This window comes from Trichoderma aggressivum (genome assembly GCF_033847375.1).
Source record: "Trichoderma aggressivum f. europaeum strain CBS 100526 chromosome Unknown scaffold_013, whole genome shotgun sequence".
NCBI classification, from domain to species: Eukaryota; Fungi; Ascomycota; class Sordariomycetes; order Hypocreales; family Hypocreaceae; genus Trichoderma; species Trichoderma aggressivum.
The window spans coordinates 622859-639558 of NW_026946379.1; the positions used below are offsets into that span (position 1 = coordinate 622859).

General features: G+C 50.0%; 4 protein-coding genes across 4 annotated transcripts; 2 read left to right on the plus strand and 2 right to left on the minus strand.

Moving 5' to 3' along the window:
• Positions 1 to 701: 701 nt before the first annotated feature.
• On the minus strand, positions 702 to 3473 carry Triagg1_4325 (uncharacterized protein; the record flags this gene model as incomplete). The annotated part of the gene is made up of 6 exons (XM_062898716.1): positions 702 to 1142; positions 1200 to 1649; positions 2396 to 2542; positions 2601 to 2941; positions 3007 to 3075; positions 3185 to 3473. 6 exons carry the CDS (start codon positions 3471 to 3473, stop codon positions 702 to 704), a joined length of 1737 nt encoding a protein of 578 aa, XP_062756832.1.
• A 3049-nt stretch (positions 3474 to 6522) lies between these two features.
• Triagg1_4326 (uncharacterized protein) lies at positions 6523 to 9541 on the plus strand (the record flags this gene model as incomplete). Its single annotated transcript, XM_062898717.1, has 3 exons — positions 6523 to 6789; positions 6869 to 7041; positions 7096 to 9541. The coding sequence occupies 3 exons, from the start codon at positions 6523 to 6525 to the stop codon at positions 9539 to 9541; spliced, it is 2886 nt and encodes a 961-aa protein (XP_062756833.1).
• A 638-nt stretch (positions 9542 to 10179) lies between these two features.
• Positions 10180 to 10624, minus strand: Triagg1_4327 (uncharacterized protein; the record flags this gene model as incomplete). The annotated part of the gene is made up of 2 exons (XM_062898718.1): positions 10180 to 10203; positions 10286 to 10624. The coding sequence occupies 2 exons, from the start codon at positions 10622 to 10624 to the stop codon at positions 10180 to 10182; spliced, it is 363 nt and encodes a 120-aa protein (XP_062756834.1).
• A 4207-nt stretch (positions 10625 to 14831) lies between these two features.
• Triagg1_4328 (uncharacterized protein) lies at positions 14832 to 16616 on the plus strand (the record flags this gene model as incomplete). The annotated part of the gene is made up of 6 exons (XM_062898719.1): positions 14832 to 14912; positions 14972 to 15754; positions 15806 to 16120; positions 16178 to 16344; positions 16399 to 16491; positions 16544 to 16616. The coding sequence occupies 6 exons, from the start codon at positions 14832 to 14834 to the stop codon at positions 16614 to 16616; spliced, it is 1512 nt and encodes a 503-aa protein (XP_062756835.1).
• Between the last annotated feature and the right edge of the window lie 84 nt (positions 16617 to 16700).

Consider the following 16700-nt stretch of genomic DNA (forward strand, 5'->3'; position numbering starts at 1 on the left):
TTGAATCAATCTTTAGTTCTTTCTTGAATGAAAGAAGGGATGATTTTCTCGGTCCTCTTACCCATCGCGCAATATCCGATTTAATCCCCACATCCCGTTCTTTCCTGGATTTGGCCGCCCATTTCGCCATTCTGCCATATATTCAAGCTGTGGCACCTGCAAATTCGAACCTTTTCCCATCAAGGATTTGCGAAGGCTCTTTATATCTTGTTCGAAAGACAATTTTTGGTTGCTCTACGGATGTGGACACCTCCATTCCAAAAGCCTATTGCGACCAGAGATTAGCTACCGTCAAGTATCTACTTAACCATGAAGTTTATCAACATCGATGGAGAACGAATATATGGAATCACGAATTCCGCAATCTAAAAAGGGAGATTCAAGAATATTTAATGGACCATCCAGTAAATTCCGAATATTTTTCTACGGTGGTGGCATATCTGGACGAGAAAGAATCCCAACTTGGTATAACATCACGGATCAAGTCCTTTTTGATGAGAATGATGCAATGAAGGATAAAAGCCATTTTTCCATTATGTTAGAATTTAAATAAATAAAGAATCTTACGATTTAATACTTTTTTAAGTAGACATAGTAGCTGGAGATAAATCTAGTAGCCGGAGATAGACCTAGTAAATAGAGATAGGTGTAGTAAATAGAGATAGATCCAGTAGTTGGAGATGCATCTACCAGCTTTACTGTCAAGTTGCCCCCAGCCGAAAGAGAAAAGCAGCCATTATCGCAGGCGGCAAAGCAACAATGAGAGCTCCGAGTCCCATACCACCCTGGATATCGCCCTTCAACGTAGTCCATAAGACGCTCGCTATTATACTAATCGAGATGGTAGCCATGACGATCCAAAATACAGCCGTACGATTCGGTCCTTCAATGACGTGAATGCCCCAACCCTCGGTCGCCTCTCCACAGTCAACGACCTTGTGGTTCCGCCTCTTAGGAAGCCGTGGCAGCCAGGTGTAGCGATTCGGGCTAAGGTCGCCGTCGCCGTGCTCGAGATAATGCACAAAGACTTCGGGGGGCATCGGCGGCGGTATGAATTCGTAGTCGATACAGGTGTTGGGCGGCATCGAGTTGGGCCTATCACATACCGAAACGTAGCCACGCCGTAAGTTCCAGAGTGTAAACTCCAAGACTTCATGTTAGTTTCTCTAAAGATTTCTGAAGAAGTAGTCAAGGCTTACGCGGACAAACTCAACAGTCACTGGCTTGACCAGGAAATGCAAGCGGGAACGCACGCCCCGATACTGCAGATAGGCCTTCTTCATCTGCGAAAAGGCCTCTCCGTCCGAATTTATACGTGACATGTCTAATTCGGCCAAGGTCTTGTACATTCCGCCGGTATTGACGCAGAGAGCGAGGAACTTGGGCGGAGTTACACCGACACTAGATGCGGTAGTGCTGCCGGCTGACAAAGATGTCCTGTGCGAGTTTGCCCTGCTTGAGTCTGTCCTGCTCGAACTTGAAGATCTTGAGACCATGTGTTGCGGATTGGTCTGTGTTTCCGACTGCTCTGAATCACTCGAGTTGTTTATAGACGTGGCCTCATCAGGAGCGTCGAGTAACGTTTGCAGGCCGTCCAGATCAGATGTCTTGGAATCGACAAAGTCGCCGTACAAATCCACGCCGCAGTCCTAGAGAATGCCGAAGGATCTTCAATTAGCAATTGTTCATTCTCCGTTGATCTTGCTAACGTAGATAGGCACTTACACAAGTCCATTCAATCCTTCTATAGCCCGGCTTAAGCCTAGGTCTAGCTATTTTCCTTATCCACGCAAATACTGAGTGCATGTACGTTGGGCGTTTTGCTCTAAATGGTGACTTTATACGTGTACCTGAACTCCCGCTACCACGCGACTGCAGGACTTTTGGTGGTTGTCTGTCGTTCACATAGGGCGGAATAGTATGCCCCATGCTTATCCGCTTCTCAGCTGGATATGATATTTGTTCATTAGCTGGGTAACCTTGCTGCTGTGTAACTGAGATCAGGTCGCCCTGCCTGTCTTTTGACAGTTGTTTGTCATACATGGGAGACGCCTCTGTTATTTCTTCCAACATTCCTTGATTAGCCGGATAATGTGATGGTCCCTGACGTAGTCTATCTAATAGCAAATCCATGGTGTAATCAGGAGACGGGTGTTGTAGCTGTCTGAGTTCTCTTTGAGCTTTTAACCGTTTCAACTTTTCGCGCTTCTCGGATATTTCGGCGATTCTTTTGAGGCGATCGAATCCCTTGGATATACACTAGATTTATATAGAACTGGTATCAGCAATGGAGAACACCTCACCTAGACAATACAAGGTAATATATTGATGTACAAGCATGCACTGGGCAGATGTCTCTTTCCAGAGGAAAATGCTGTAAATCAAGGAGGCTTACCTTTTCTTCGACAACACTCCACTCCTCTTCGATTCGAGCTGCCAATGGACTCCAGATATCTTTACGCATGCTCATATACTCCTTGATCATGCGTGCTCGACCCTCAACTGCATTGGTGGCCACGCTCTGAGGTCCGCCGGGCATGAACTACATGTAAACAACGTGAGATACGGTATCCAGACCGTTGAGAGGCTTTAGGGCGTACCTTTTCTTCCACAACCCTCCAATCCTCTCCAAGTCGAGCTGCCAGGCCACTCCAAATCTCCTCATGCATACCCATATACTCCTTGGCCAAGTTTTGCAATTTAGAAGAGTCCCAGCCGCTGGCTCCCCTTTCATTTAGTCCCATTAGCCATCTATGACGGGCGACGCAAGCCTTGAGCGTCTTGGATTGGAGATATTGATCCCTGATTTCGGCCCAAGTAAAGCCCAGCATGTAGGCTATCAACAACAGCTGGTCATCTTCGGGGCTCCAGTCTGTAGGAATGGGCTTCTGTTGCTGCCATTCCTCGGATTCCAGTTTGTAAACCGAAGTAATATCCCAATCTAGGAGGTCAGAGACAATAAAGTGTTAGAGGCAGTTGTGGAAAACAGGCAGTTGTCCACCATACCATGATTATCAGGCAAAGGTTGCTTGTCATCATCATTCTGTTCTGGCCCAGCGCGGCGCTCAAGATCTTCTAGACGATTTTTAAGCCTTCTGCCTGTAATTGACTATTAGTAAATGATGAAGAAAAAGAGAGAAAGTATTGTGTTCAGAGATGAAAAGAGAGTGTTAGAGAGACATACGGTAGTTGCGCTGAGCGATGCGGTTCTGTACCCTCCTGCGCTCGGCAAGATCTGAGATCTTGGTCCAATCCTCGTCAGGGTTGGCAGAGGCGCTAAAAGCGCTGCTTTCGCCGTGACTTGAAGAAGGCTGGGGATGAGAGGGTGACTCTTCAGTGGGTAGTCCAACGTCAGAGCTGGTAAGGCCGCTGCTTGTGCCGTGATCCGAGGAGTGCCAGTAACGGGAGGGCAACTCTTCAGCAGGTGATCCGAAGTCAGCCATGCTGATGTCGTGGGGCGGACTATCGGCCATGGTAGTCAATTAGACAGACGTTGTCTTTGTCTTTGAACAAAGTGCTGAATCTCCGACATATTGAAAAGGGAACAAGCATAAACTACGAGAGATTTGCGGCTCTGCCTTGCATGATGCCCATTGGAGGCTGAATGCACGTCAATTGGCCACTTGGGTCATTACGGAGTACAAGGTGAGGGGGATGCATTGGGGCCATGAAGGAAGAGTGCCTTGCAGCGAGCCTTGCGGGAAGCATTTGGATTGGCCTGGAATAAGTTGCTTGCGTTGCATTGAAGAAAGGTGGCGAATACTTTGGTTGGTGATGCTACATGTAACCAGACATTGAGTACATCAATCAAACATACTGTAGACTTTTGCTATTCATGTCCAATACGTATGTCACTACTAGTTGACCTCGCATTCGCTTGCTAATACCGGCCCAATCGCTGACGGGATGCAGATGTTAAAATTGGCTTCCCCACAACCTTATAATAGAATGCCTACTTTAGGTACGAGGTCTGCGCCTCCGCCCCTTCATAGACGTTGAGATGGGATTGACTACATACTTTACGGAGTATTTATGAGGCTATAGGGGATTTAATATGAGGTTTATTTGGGATTTCACTGACATGCAGTGGTGCCCCAGTTTCAGCACACAGACGCTGTTTCAAAGTGATGGCGTTTGATGATTGTTTGACATTGACTGACTGCGCCCGCCCGTGTCCACGTTGTTTAGTATGCGCGCTCGAAAGCTTCCATATTGCATCTAGCGCAGGTTGCCGGAAGAAGCTGTCGATTCGATTCGAGGCCTTGGCGCTTGCGCAAGCAGCCCAACAGCGGCGTCATTTACGAGTTGACACGGGATGGATGTCAGCAGTAGAGAATGGGGAATGCCTGCTTTTACATACCAGCAGACTATAAGCATCTGTCTAGTTGCATAGGCTAAAGCGGCCCTAGATTAGAAACCGAGGAGACGCGGATCTAGGCATTTGATGGAACAATAGGCAGGCAGAATGAAACTAAACGGAAGAGCAGAGCAGATACGGAACACGGAGCACGGAGGTTTGCTATCGCGGCCGTTGGGAAGCCAATGCACATCCGGCATTGCGTCTTTTTGGCCGGTTGCCCCATAAGGCAGCTGTGGACACCCTCTTCTCGGCTAGACGGCCGAGGAATATTGGTTGATTGGAATGCAGCTGCATTGACATGTGTGTTGGTTCGGTGGTGAGCGGGTGAGAGTGATTTTTTTTCCGTGTTGGGAGGAGAGTTGGAGAGGGATCGGGGAGTTGTCGAGTCATTGACATCATGGAAGGGGGATCAGATGCCGGGAACGATGAGCGAGGAACAAAAAGTGGCGAGTTCCATAGAAACCTGTACGGAATATTCCCTGCAGGTACCAGTACATTGGGAGGATCTCTTCTTATTATACGTATACTCGTATTACAAGTATTGGCAGTGGTCATTAATGCCTCTCATCTCGTACCTATGATGGAAGAAACCGCCGAACGTGCCCTGGTACTCGTTCTCGTTAACTCTGACACTTTCTTCAGGGTCAGCGGGCCTTGGGTCTTGGCGGGGGGGAAATAACGAGACCTGAAATGATCGGACCGAGGCAGTGCGCATACAACGCTGGATGGGATTTTTTAGTCCGAGAAGTTCTGAAAGCCGTTGCTTCTCATCCACTAGAAATCCGACCTTTACGCGTATAATCGGGGTCAATCAAAATGCATGCAAGGCATCAGAGGAAAGCTGCAGCCGGATGGGGATCGTGCAGGAGAAATGGAAGAGAAAGATGGAAAAGTGACAAAGTTGAGGTTGGCGTTGATGTACTGAATACTGAGCGAGACATTGTGAATGCTGTAGATTCTCACACAAGCTCCGAGTCAAAACGGTGCAATGGACTCCGAAAATGCTCACTTCCAAGTCGCTAGGTACCGTTCTAGAAATCCTTCACCAATGCCAATGCACGCAGCTTCAAGGCACACAGGGGATGACATGTACCGGTACCGCCAGGCCAAGGCATCCTTGGATCCTCCACGAGGCGCAACCGCGGGCCACTGCGTCATCATGCGACGAGCGACACGTACTGGGTACTTGCGTCTTCTTGGCAGCGGGTACCAGCAACAGGCACTGACGCGCTAACGAATCGAGATTTTGGGAGAGAGAAAAAGAACGGCAGCTTCTATTGAGCACTGTACCGTTGATTTCCAGTCTTCGTACTCGGATTTGGGGGGGAGTGGCTTTTTTTCTTCTGTCAGGTTTTTTTTTTTTTTTTTTTTTCATTTCATTAGGACCCTTTAATATCCTCTTCATCTTCTCTCGCTCACCAGCTGGTTGTTATTTCATACCATCATACATCATTCATACATGAATCTCACCCCCCAGCTGCTGCTGCATCTCCAATCCTTCCATCCTCCAATATCTCAGCTGCCAGGATCCTCCTCCACTCCCCCCCCCCCCTGGAGCCTCTCTACTTCTACCGTCTCTCTCGCCTCTCTTCTGCTCCACCGCCGCCTCACTTCATCTCGAATCCTCGGCCTGCGCGCGCTGCCCTTGGACTAATCCAGCAAATTAGGCGCGCAAACCCGCCAAGCCCTATTCCAGCAATTCTCGCATTCTCCAGGCCCGGCCAGGCCCTGACCAGGTATCCGGAGCCTGCGGACTGGATTGGCGATTTCTAGGGGCGCTATACAAGTACTGTAAGCCTTCCGCTTATAAAGAAGCTTAGTCGGCCCACTCGGGGCCTGACGTTGTCCGTAGTCCGTTTGCTTTGCCCTCACTGAGCTGCTTTGCTTTGCTTTGCTTCTGGCTTTGCATCTGCTGTTGACCATCTGGCCGGTCAGCTCGTGACTCGACTCGCTTCGATTTTTGCCGCAAGGCTCGGTCAGATCCTGTCAGCCTCTCGTTCCGCTTCCTCTTCCGCTTCCCTTCTCTTCTTCGCATCGCATCGCCGCCGTGTTTCTCTTCCCGCTCGGATCCCTTCATCTTTGCGACTCTCGCCTCGGGCTGTTACGACTCTCCGTCGAGTTGTCGCCTGCCATAGAGCCGTGTTGTACTCACAGCATGGAATATGCCTCCTCCAATACCATCGCCGGTGGACGTGGGCGACAGCCAATTGGCCTCGAGAAAGGACGGTAGCACCAGAAATCCCACCAACGGATCGTCCGGCAACGCTGAGTCCCAGCCTCTGCCTATCGCAAAGCGATCCACGACTCTGCTGTCCCGGACTCCGACGCAGCAACTACAAAATGGAAAGGAAAAGGAAGCCAAGGGTGTGTCGGTTAGAACCATGTCTTCAACCCCGCCAGCCGCAACCGCCCTAGACCCGTTGAGCAATGTATGTATTTCAGCCTCGCCTCTCCCTGGCTGTGGTTGGATGAAGCCCACGTGAGATACTGACAGAGACATGATTCAAGCAAATCTTCCTCAGGACCAATAGCGGCACCCTCGAAACCTCCCTCGCGCAACGCCTGCGCGGCTCTACCAAGCCCGATAGCCCAACCGCCGAAAGCTTCCCTAAGAAGAGCATTAGTATAGAGAATACTACCCGCTTGGCAAATGGCCTCGCCGATTTCCCCAGAGACCGAAAGTAGGTTTGCGCCTGGCGCCGTCTTTGCTCGCCTGCTAACATTCTTGGCTGTAGGAAGGGAACATCTTTCTTGAGCCGGCTCGCTATGCGAAGCGCCTTCAAGAAGAACGACGACGATGCGCCCGACTCCGACTCCGAGCTCGGCGAGCTGCGCACCGAGGGCAGCAGCGCTCGCGCCCCAATGTCCGTCATGAGCGATGGCGGTGGTTACATCCCGCTCTACAAAGAACCTCCCCGCTATATCCGCGTGCGATCGCACAATAGTAAACGCCGAGATTTCAACCGCCTCTTTTTAGCCCAAGAACTGCTGGGGCCCAAGCCGGAGAAGGATGACGAGCCGTCGCAAGGTCGTGTGCCTGCCACTGCGGTGGGCACGCGGCTTCTGAAAGCTGGCGATGCGATATGGGCCGCAGAGTTTAGCATTGACGGTCGCTACCTTGCTGTGGCCGGCAAGGATCAGATTGTTCGGGTCTTTGCCGTCCTATCGACGGAGGAGGAGCGCAAGGCGCACGAGGAGGAAGAGGAGGCTGAGAGAGACGCCCAGGGAAAGAATCGAGGAGAGCGTTTGAGCGCCCCCGTGTTTCGAAGCAAGCCGATCCGCGAATTCGAGGCTCACACTGGAGAAGTGTTGGCCCTCTGTTGGAGCAAGAACAATTTCCTCTTGTCCACCTCAATGGACAAGACGGTCAGGCTCTGGCACGTCAGCAGACAAGAATGCCTCGCCACGTTTACCCACCACGATCTGGTCACGTCGATTGCGTTTCATCCTACCGACGACCGATTCTTCCTTGCCGGCTCCCTGGATGCCCAGCTCCGGCTTTGGAACATACCAGACAAGTCGGTGGCCTTTTTGGCCTCGACAAACGAATTTATTACGGCCGTGGCGTTTTCGCCCGACGGGAAAATGGCCATCTGCGGGGTACTGAATGGCATGTGCTCGTTCTTTGAGACGGAGGGGCTCAAGCAAAAGTTCCAGATCCACGTACGCTCGTCGCGAGGCAAAAACGCCAAAGGCAGCAAAATCACGGGCATCAAGACGGCTACGGTGGCCGGAACTGGCGAAGTAAAGGTGCTCATCTCGTCCAACGACTCTCGCGTTCGAATCTACAGCTTAAAGACTCGGATGCTGGATGTTAAGTTTAAAGGCCTAGAGAACCAGTCTAGCCAGATTCACGCTCGTTTCAGCGACGACGGGGCCTATGTCATCTGTGGCAGTGAGGACCGAAAAGCATACATCTGGAACACGAATACGACAGAGGTCGAGATGAAGGATCGCCAGCCGTACGAGTGTTTTGACGCTCATCCAGAAGTCGTCACCACCGCTCTTTTGGCACCAACACGTACCAGGCAGCTGTTGAGCGCGTCGGGGGACCCCATCTTTGACCTGTGCAACCCGCCGCCGGTTTTGCTTCGAAGCCTGGACGAGGCTGCTCTAAGCCAAACCGAGGTGTCGGAAACGGGCACCGAGATTCATAATCCACCCCCGAGCGCCGGCATCAAGAAGCCAGAAGAGAGCCCGGCATATCTGAACCGCTGCAAGCACATGGATGGCAACATTATAGTCACAACCGACAGGACCGGCACGATCAAGGTGTTCCGACAAGACTGCGCATTTGCCAAGCGCCAGCAGAACATGTGGGAGATTAGCTCCAAATTCTCCAGCAAGGTGAGCGGGCTGGGACGAAGCGGAAGCATCATCACCAGAACAAGCGGAAGTGTGTCTAGGCGAACCTCGCTCAATCTGAGTGCTGGCCAGGCTCAGCACCCGTCTGACCGAATTATGAGCTGGCGTCAAGACGTCGACGATCAAGGGCGAGCAAGCCTCAACGTGGCGCCGATAAGGACGGAGCGATCTGCCTCGCCGAGGAAAGCCCCCGTACCTCCAGCCAACATCTCGACAATCAATCCCTCAGCAGTAGCCAGGAAGCCCGTGGCCTCCGGTGGCTCACCTGTACGGCCCCCGAGGAATGGCCTCGCCAGCCCCACGGGTAGCGTACGGAACAGGGCATCGATAGGAACACTGGATGGGGGGTCACAGCCGCCAACGCCGAGTTTCAACTTCATCAGCGTGGCAGAAAGTGACGAAAACGACAAGGATGGTAGCTTCTGGAACCTCGCCCGGTGGAGAGGCAGCCTTTCGGGACTGAGGTATTCTGTCAGCGCAAGCTCTCCCACCGAACCTACCCACGATGCTGCTGCTGCTGCTGCTGCTGCTACGACGGCGGCAACGGATGGGCGAAAATCCGGTGACTTTTTGAAGCCACCTAATAGAGCAGCTGCTCGGAGGAGCATTGGAGTCACGGACCTCAACAGGCCCAAGGTTGTGGAAGACCAGACGAACCGCAGGAGGTCCATGGGCCCTTCAGTCCGATCAAGCAAGTCGCAAGAATCGACGAATGTGGGAATGACCATTATCGATGAACACAAGTCTGACCAGTCCTTGCCCAAGAAGCGGGCTGATTCCGGAGTGGGGAGGATGAGTGATGATACAGCTGAATGATGAAGAGGAGGGGAGAAAGAAGATAAGCGTCGCGTCAGTTGAAGCTGATGCGAGTGGACATGTCTTTTTTGGTTTTTTTGCATTTCTTACCTGGGGGCTGCTTTGGCCGGCCCATGTTTCACGCCGTTAACGGTAGCTTCCCTTTTCCTTTTTTTTTGTGTTATTTTTTCATTATAACGGCTGCATACCAAGCGTGGAGTTTTATTCTTTTGTCTACATTTCTTTGCTATACCAATTGTTGTGGTGCGGTCATGGGGAGGGAAGGGCTACGTGTGTGGCATTTCTTTTGGGAACACGGAACAAAGGGTGTACTGTTGCGGCGCATGTATGTAGAAAAAGGGGGGATTCAAAGTATTGATATCATGGGAGATTTGACAGACGCGAGATGGGAACAATGAAAGTGCGAATAGAGCGGGTTTTTACAGCGATATCGGGTTTTTTGAAACGCGGAACGTGAAAATGTGCCTGTTTGGTATGATTATATTTTGCAGACTTGTATGTATGTCTACTTGTCTGTTGTAGTATGGTATCCTCTTTGCCAACACCATGCTGTTTGCATGTGCTCTCTCTCTTCCTTCAGTATGTTTATTTCATGTATCCTCCTCTGCAGCGATCCTCGTCTTCGTCCCGTCATGTATTTAAAAGTCCTCAGTAGTGTTGAGCTACAAAAACACACACCACAATCAGCAAAACCGAACACACATGCTCTTTCTTCTCTCGTCCTCCAGTTCACAATTTACTCACCTCACCAGCCTTGCTCTTCTCAGCAATCGCCTCGGTCAACTTCTTCAACGCGGGCGGGTTCGCACCCGTCAGCGTATCAGCCTTATCCCCATTCTCGAAAATAAAGAACGCGGGGATGCTGCGGATGCCCAGCTCGAAGGCGAGATCGGGCACCTCGTCGGTGTCGAAGCGGGCAAAGGTGTATTTCTCGTTGGTGAGGGTCTCGGCGTGCTTGTTGAAGATGGGGGAGATGGCTTTGCAGGGGCCGCACCAGGTTGCGTGGGCTTGGAGGGCGACGTAGGGGGTTTTTTGGGTGAGTTCGTCGAATTGGGCTTTGGTCTTGATGTCGATGACGGCCATTTTGGTTGATTTTTTGGGGGGGGTTTCGTTGAGGGGAGGGTTTGTTTGGGGTGTGTTGGAATGGAGGAGTTGTTTGTGCGAGTTTTTTTTTTTTTTCTTGGTGGAGTTGGGGAGAGAAGTTGTGATGATGTAAGTGGTGAACCTCGGTATAGCGCTCGACAGATGATCGCAAGCTGTATGGATGTTATTGTGTTGGCATGTAATGGGATTTAAAAGATTAGATTGAATGGGGCGCTGGTGATCGGTTTTATACATTCTCCTTTGCCTCTTCGTCTTTCCATGCGTCCGCTATAACTAATCAATTTCCCCGGCACCCCCTCCGCGTGTGTGTGTTTTTTTTTGGCTCAATTACAAATGTCATCATCGCCTCTGTTCTTAACGCACGTAATTACATTACCCAAGCAGTGGAGGTTATGTGCAGGTACCCCTAGCAAGCACGCACAGCGCTGAGGGGTGCTGTGAGCTACCCCAAAGGTACCTAGCAAATCGATGATTCCAGCGCCCTTGAGGAAAGATCCCTTGACCTGGACTTGGGGCCGCAACTTTTTGCCGCAGTGCCGGGCTTTGCCGGTTTGGAATTGTTAGGGCGGGATTGCGTGATTCGAGGGGGCTTGTTTGCTGACAAAAAGATGGGATTTGGGGGGGTTCGGATGTCGCGAGGGAGATTCGGGTTGTCGCTGTGTGACGTAGTTTTGTTGGCTTTGGATACTACATGTACTACTACTATCGGATTGAAGAGCTTTGGAATACTATAGCTCTTTGGTATAGTTACTTTGGCTAGTAGACGATGAGGCTGTGAATCGTGGAAGCTGTGTTGAAGCATTTCTCAGCTCTACGGACATACGCGGACTAAAGTGGGGGGTTGTTCATGAGCCTTCTCGCATTACTACACAGAGCTGCGAATTGTTCGCTTGATGCGCATGGCTTTTGGTAATCTTGATTCTACGCAGCTCGTCCATCATGTGCAACTTCACGGTATGTGTGTGTTTCATTTATTTTTAGGGGCGTCGATGTGTGTGCAGCTGTGAAACGGGCAACTAAATGCGATGCCCTTTAGGGGCTGTAGCTGCATTTGTAAGCTTTGCTAAGCTCATGCCCCTTAATCCCCATCAGATGCGTGTACATCGTAGCCAAGAGAATTGCATGTGCTGAGATATCGCTTCAAGATTTTCTATTTCTCTATCCTCTTGCTTCTCCTTTCTTTTGAGACGGCCCAATACGATACTTTTTCTGGACCATTTCCCCGTGCGAGAATTTGGTATAAATTGGTAGGACAATGTGAAAGAAGAGAGCTTCGCGGCCATCACCCCCCGGAGGGGATGTGTTTAGGGTGAGGTTATGAAACTGGGTTTCCGCGACCAATCCAACAACTGTGAAATGTTGTGCTGCCAATTAATTCCTCGAATGGGCGCCCAGTTTCCGAATGAAACCATCTGTCTATTAATCCCCAGTCGTTGGTTGGATAGCATGCGTCCTCTGATGCTGTGTGTGTGTTGTCGCCAAACTGACGAGACAGACAAGTAGGGCATCTCCATGTACTGATCAAATTGAAGGGTATCGGTTTGGTAGTAGACGTAGAGGAAAAGGGCAACACCGTGATGCCGGTTCGCAGATTGATATCTGCAATTGCTGCGAATTTGCTCATCTGTGTAGCATTCCATATGTGTCTAATGATGTTAGCTGCAACCCATTTTTAGCTTTGGGGGGTTGAGTATAAGAGCACATTTGCGATCAACCGTTCAAGAATAAATGTTCAAAACCTTCATGGCAAGAGAACTTGTGTTTCGACTGCTTCAGAAGTGTACTTGTATAGAAGACGACGAGTTCATTGAGTTTGAAGGGTACTTGTACAGAAGACGATAAGTTCACTGAGCTGGAAGTGTTCCTAACGATACAGACGGAATTCGCTGTCCGTAGCTATAGTAGACACCACAGATGCGGCTGCCGCATGGACTTGGCGTATCCTATTCTGCGCCCTCTCAGAACTCTATGGGACCAAGTACGCCGTCCTCGTCACGCAATTTAGATAGCATCAGGTTATATATAACTCAGGTCATTAAGACGTTATATGAAAGACGAGTACAACCTGTAACCCATCCCGAATCATCTTCCCTTTGTGAGATGGCCCTTCGTTGAGGCCCAATGTGGCTAGGCTACCCTTGAGGAGTTGTGCGCAACCAGTCTTCGAAGTTTGTCAACTGGCAACAACAAACCGACTAGGAGAGGGTGCGGGCGCTTAATGCATGTCAGAAATAAGAAGCAATAGATTCGTGATAAGAAAACTGGAATTCATGCGCCAAACACTCGACTATCTGGGCAAAGATGCCAACGACTGACAACTGTAGGCCGATAGGGGACACTACGAGTACACCAACAGCTGGCTCTTTTCTCTCGCTGGTAAGTGTAAGCTCATTACGCGAGGATAAAAGGCCTGGCACATGTAAGGAGACTGAGAATCTTGCTGTAAAAATAACATCGAGGCACTTTCGACGGTTGCTGAGCATCTATTTACAATTTCGCGCGGGACCGGCTACTCGCTTATCTGCTATACTGAGAGTTGCTAGCCATTATAAAAACATGTAAAAAGAGGCCAAAACAACAAATCATACAACCACTATTTGTGCCGAAATCCCGAATCATGGGACGCCGCTCTTGAAACGCCGAGAGATGCGAGCTCGGCATTTCCATGCAATGACGACAAGTGACGGGAATTCAGGAAGAGACACCTGATTTGAAACAGTCAATACTACATTGCTTATCTGCATTCGCTCAACTCGTCACCACTCGCAGCAGCTATGGCGCAAGTAGCATCATGTCTAGAAATAGCTTTTCAGGGTAGCACTTGAAAGCTTATAGGCTAAAAGGTGGTGAGATCTGCCCTTTGGTGCACGAGGCTCGGCTTTAGCTTTTCGACGGAATTATCTCCAAGCTGCAACGCTGCAGTATTTGTTATTCCGCAGCGCCTGGGTCAGCCTCGGAGTCTTGATAATATCCTCCTTGCCGTGAAATCATCAGAAGGGGTTCATGAGCAGCACCGCATGGGATGTAACGGTAACGTTTGATTCCAATAATGGCATTATGCTAGGCGGCTGTCGTGAGGTTCTGAGGTATAAAATAGATAAAATAGCAGCATACTAGTGTCTTTGGAAGTGAAATAGATGCAATTGGACAGAGGACACTAATAAGAAATGGCTAGTGGACGCTGTTCTCACAAAGGCATTCGGGTCATCTCCTATTGCTCCGATCGACTTGGCCAACAGCGCGTAGTATTGACCCGGGATATTGTATCTCCTACTGAGTATTATTCCATTAGGGTTATCGGAAACGAATAAACTGCCGAGGCGGGACTGGGACAACCCCATACATGGAGTGTATGGCTCCAAACTCCGCCATGTTACGCGTATAGCTCTTTTTTCCAATTTTGGAAAACATCACGTAAACTCTCCCTAACGCCTCCCCGGTTTTTAGTCCCGGGATGCTTCTAGATGCATGTGTCTACGGAGTATAAAACACCATGCCAGCCAGGGGACAAGAACGGGTGCTATACAGACCCGAGGACCCGTGTTGCAACGGTAGGGTTGCGGGAGTGGGACGTGCATGCATATTCAGCTCACCAACTTTTGTAATGCTACGTACATGACGAGTCTCTTATCGAGCTGGAAGACTTGAGTAAACCTGATACATGAAAAAAACTTCAACGCCAGTGTTGAGAAGGGAGGTTAACGGAATATAGAGTATATGCCACGTATAGGCGCCACGCCCCGCGGCTCACGCATGTGAAATCACCGTTACAGACCATTGCATATGATCCATATAGACAAAATATTATCCCTGTCATGGTAGGATATATGATGCTTGTCATGCCAATCTGCTCCTACTTTGGATATTGTTGCATTCTCCTATTGCAGATCCACCAGAGCGGCTTCGGCAAAGTTGCCGGGTTCTATTAGTCGTGATGCGGCCGCATCCCCTCCCCGCTTGGCGGACAATCGCCCGACAAGTGGACTTTGGAGAGCCAGGAACATGTTTGATAGCTAGCTGAATAGCCCCAGTCAGTATTTGTTCGAGGACTTAAGTTCCCCCACTCAAACTGCGAGGAAGTGTATATAAATGGCCGTAGGGACTGCACTCTGCTTTATCTTGTTGTCAGAAGTCTACTTCCTTGGGAGATACTTGTTTGGCCTATGCTTGGCTTTGAAAATACAGCATGGCGATCCTTTTAGCAAATCCCGAGGCTGCGATCTCGTTGAAAAGCGTTGTGGTGTTGCCGTTGCTGCCAGTGATATTGGTATGGTCTTTATTAGAGAATGATGGCGTGGGTGTCTATGGTCTAACACGAGGAACTAGGGACTGCTTTACATCGCATACACTGTGGTTTACAATTTATTCTTTCACCCTCTCAGAAAGTTCCCAGGCCCAAAACTATGGGCCATTCATTACGGCTTTTACGCTCGCCTAGAGCTCTCCGGTGAAGGCCATCGCAGGATGCTACAGGTGCACCAGAAATACGGCCCAATCGTCAGAGTTGCCCCCGACCATCTAGCAATTTGCCACCCTGATGGAATGGACAATCTTTCAGGCCATCGCAAGCCCGGCCAACTGGAGAATGGAAAAGAAGCGGCCCGCAATAAGAGCAGTCCTGGCACCATTATCGGCGCGAACCGTCAGGACCACACCCGAATGCGAAAGAGCATGGCAAACGCCTTTTCGCAGCAGGCCATGCTCGATCAGCAGCCCTTGATTGTATCCTACGTCGACAGGCTCTTTGAGAATCTTCAAGGTTTTGCTGCGAAAGGTGAAGTGTTTGACGCTGTCGCCTGGTACAATTACACGACGTTTGATATTGTGGGCGACTTGGCCTTTGGCGAACCCTTTGGATGTCTTCAGGATTCCACCTTTCATCCATGGGTGGAACTCGTCTTTAAAAGTCTGAAGAACATTGCATTTGACTCGGCATTTAGGCGCATGGGTTTTCTATACAATCTTCTTGTTATGCTTACCCCAAAGTCTGTCATGACCAAGTTTATAGAACATAGAGAGCTATCTGAACAGAAAGTTCGCAAGAGGCTCAACACGCAGACGGACCGAAAGGATTTCATGGCATGCATGACATCTAGGAAGGGAAAGGATGTAAGATATGCAAGCGAACAAGTTTATCAGAGTACTAACATAATTGCACAGGAATTATCCTTCCACGAGCTCACCGCCAATGCCAGCATTCTTATCATGGCTGGCTCCGAAACAACCGCGACGGCGCTCTCTGCGGCCACATATTACCTTGGCTTACACCCAGAGCCCTTGAAGAAGCTATGCGATGAAGTGAGGTCTGCATTTCAATCAGAGGACGAGATTGACCTCTTGAGTGTCGGTCGCCTAGACTACATGCTCGCCGTTCTGAATGAAGCGATGAGACTTCACCCGCCAGCGCCCGCTCCAACGCCACGAACAATCAACGAGATGGGCGATACCATTGCGGGTCACTTCATCCCTCCAGGAGTACGTATGGCTCACCTTGCGACACAATTCATCTTACTTACACGTGTACATCTACAGACTCATATTGACATTTGGTATTGGACCTTGTTCCACAACCCCAACTACTGGACTCAGGTCGAGGAATTTATTCCCGAGCGCTGGCTGGGCGACCCACGGTTCGAGAGCGACAAGAGACGAATCTTTACCCCGTTCTCTGTTGGGCCTAGAGGTTGCATTGGCAAGAAGTGAGTTTGTTCTAAAGGGCGGGTTTGATCACCACTGACAATGTGTGTACGCAGTCTTGCTTATGCCGAGATGCGTCTCATTATGGCGCGACTCATTTGGAACTACGACATCGAGCTTCTTGACGAAAGTGTGGGCTGGGATAAGAGGTGCGAGGTTTACATTGTGTACCATAAGGGACCCCTTTACGTTCGCCTGAAGCCCAGGAAATGAGGGAGAGAAGAGGACGGAACCGGTATTCGAGCTGGCTCGAGTTGACGATGCTACTGTGTAGCTGCTGCTTAGCTTTGAACATTATTAGGTTCTTTTATATAGACGATAAGTGTCGCATAAGTTGCTGCCTAGCCACGAATTTGCA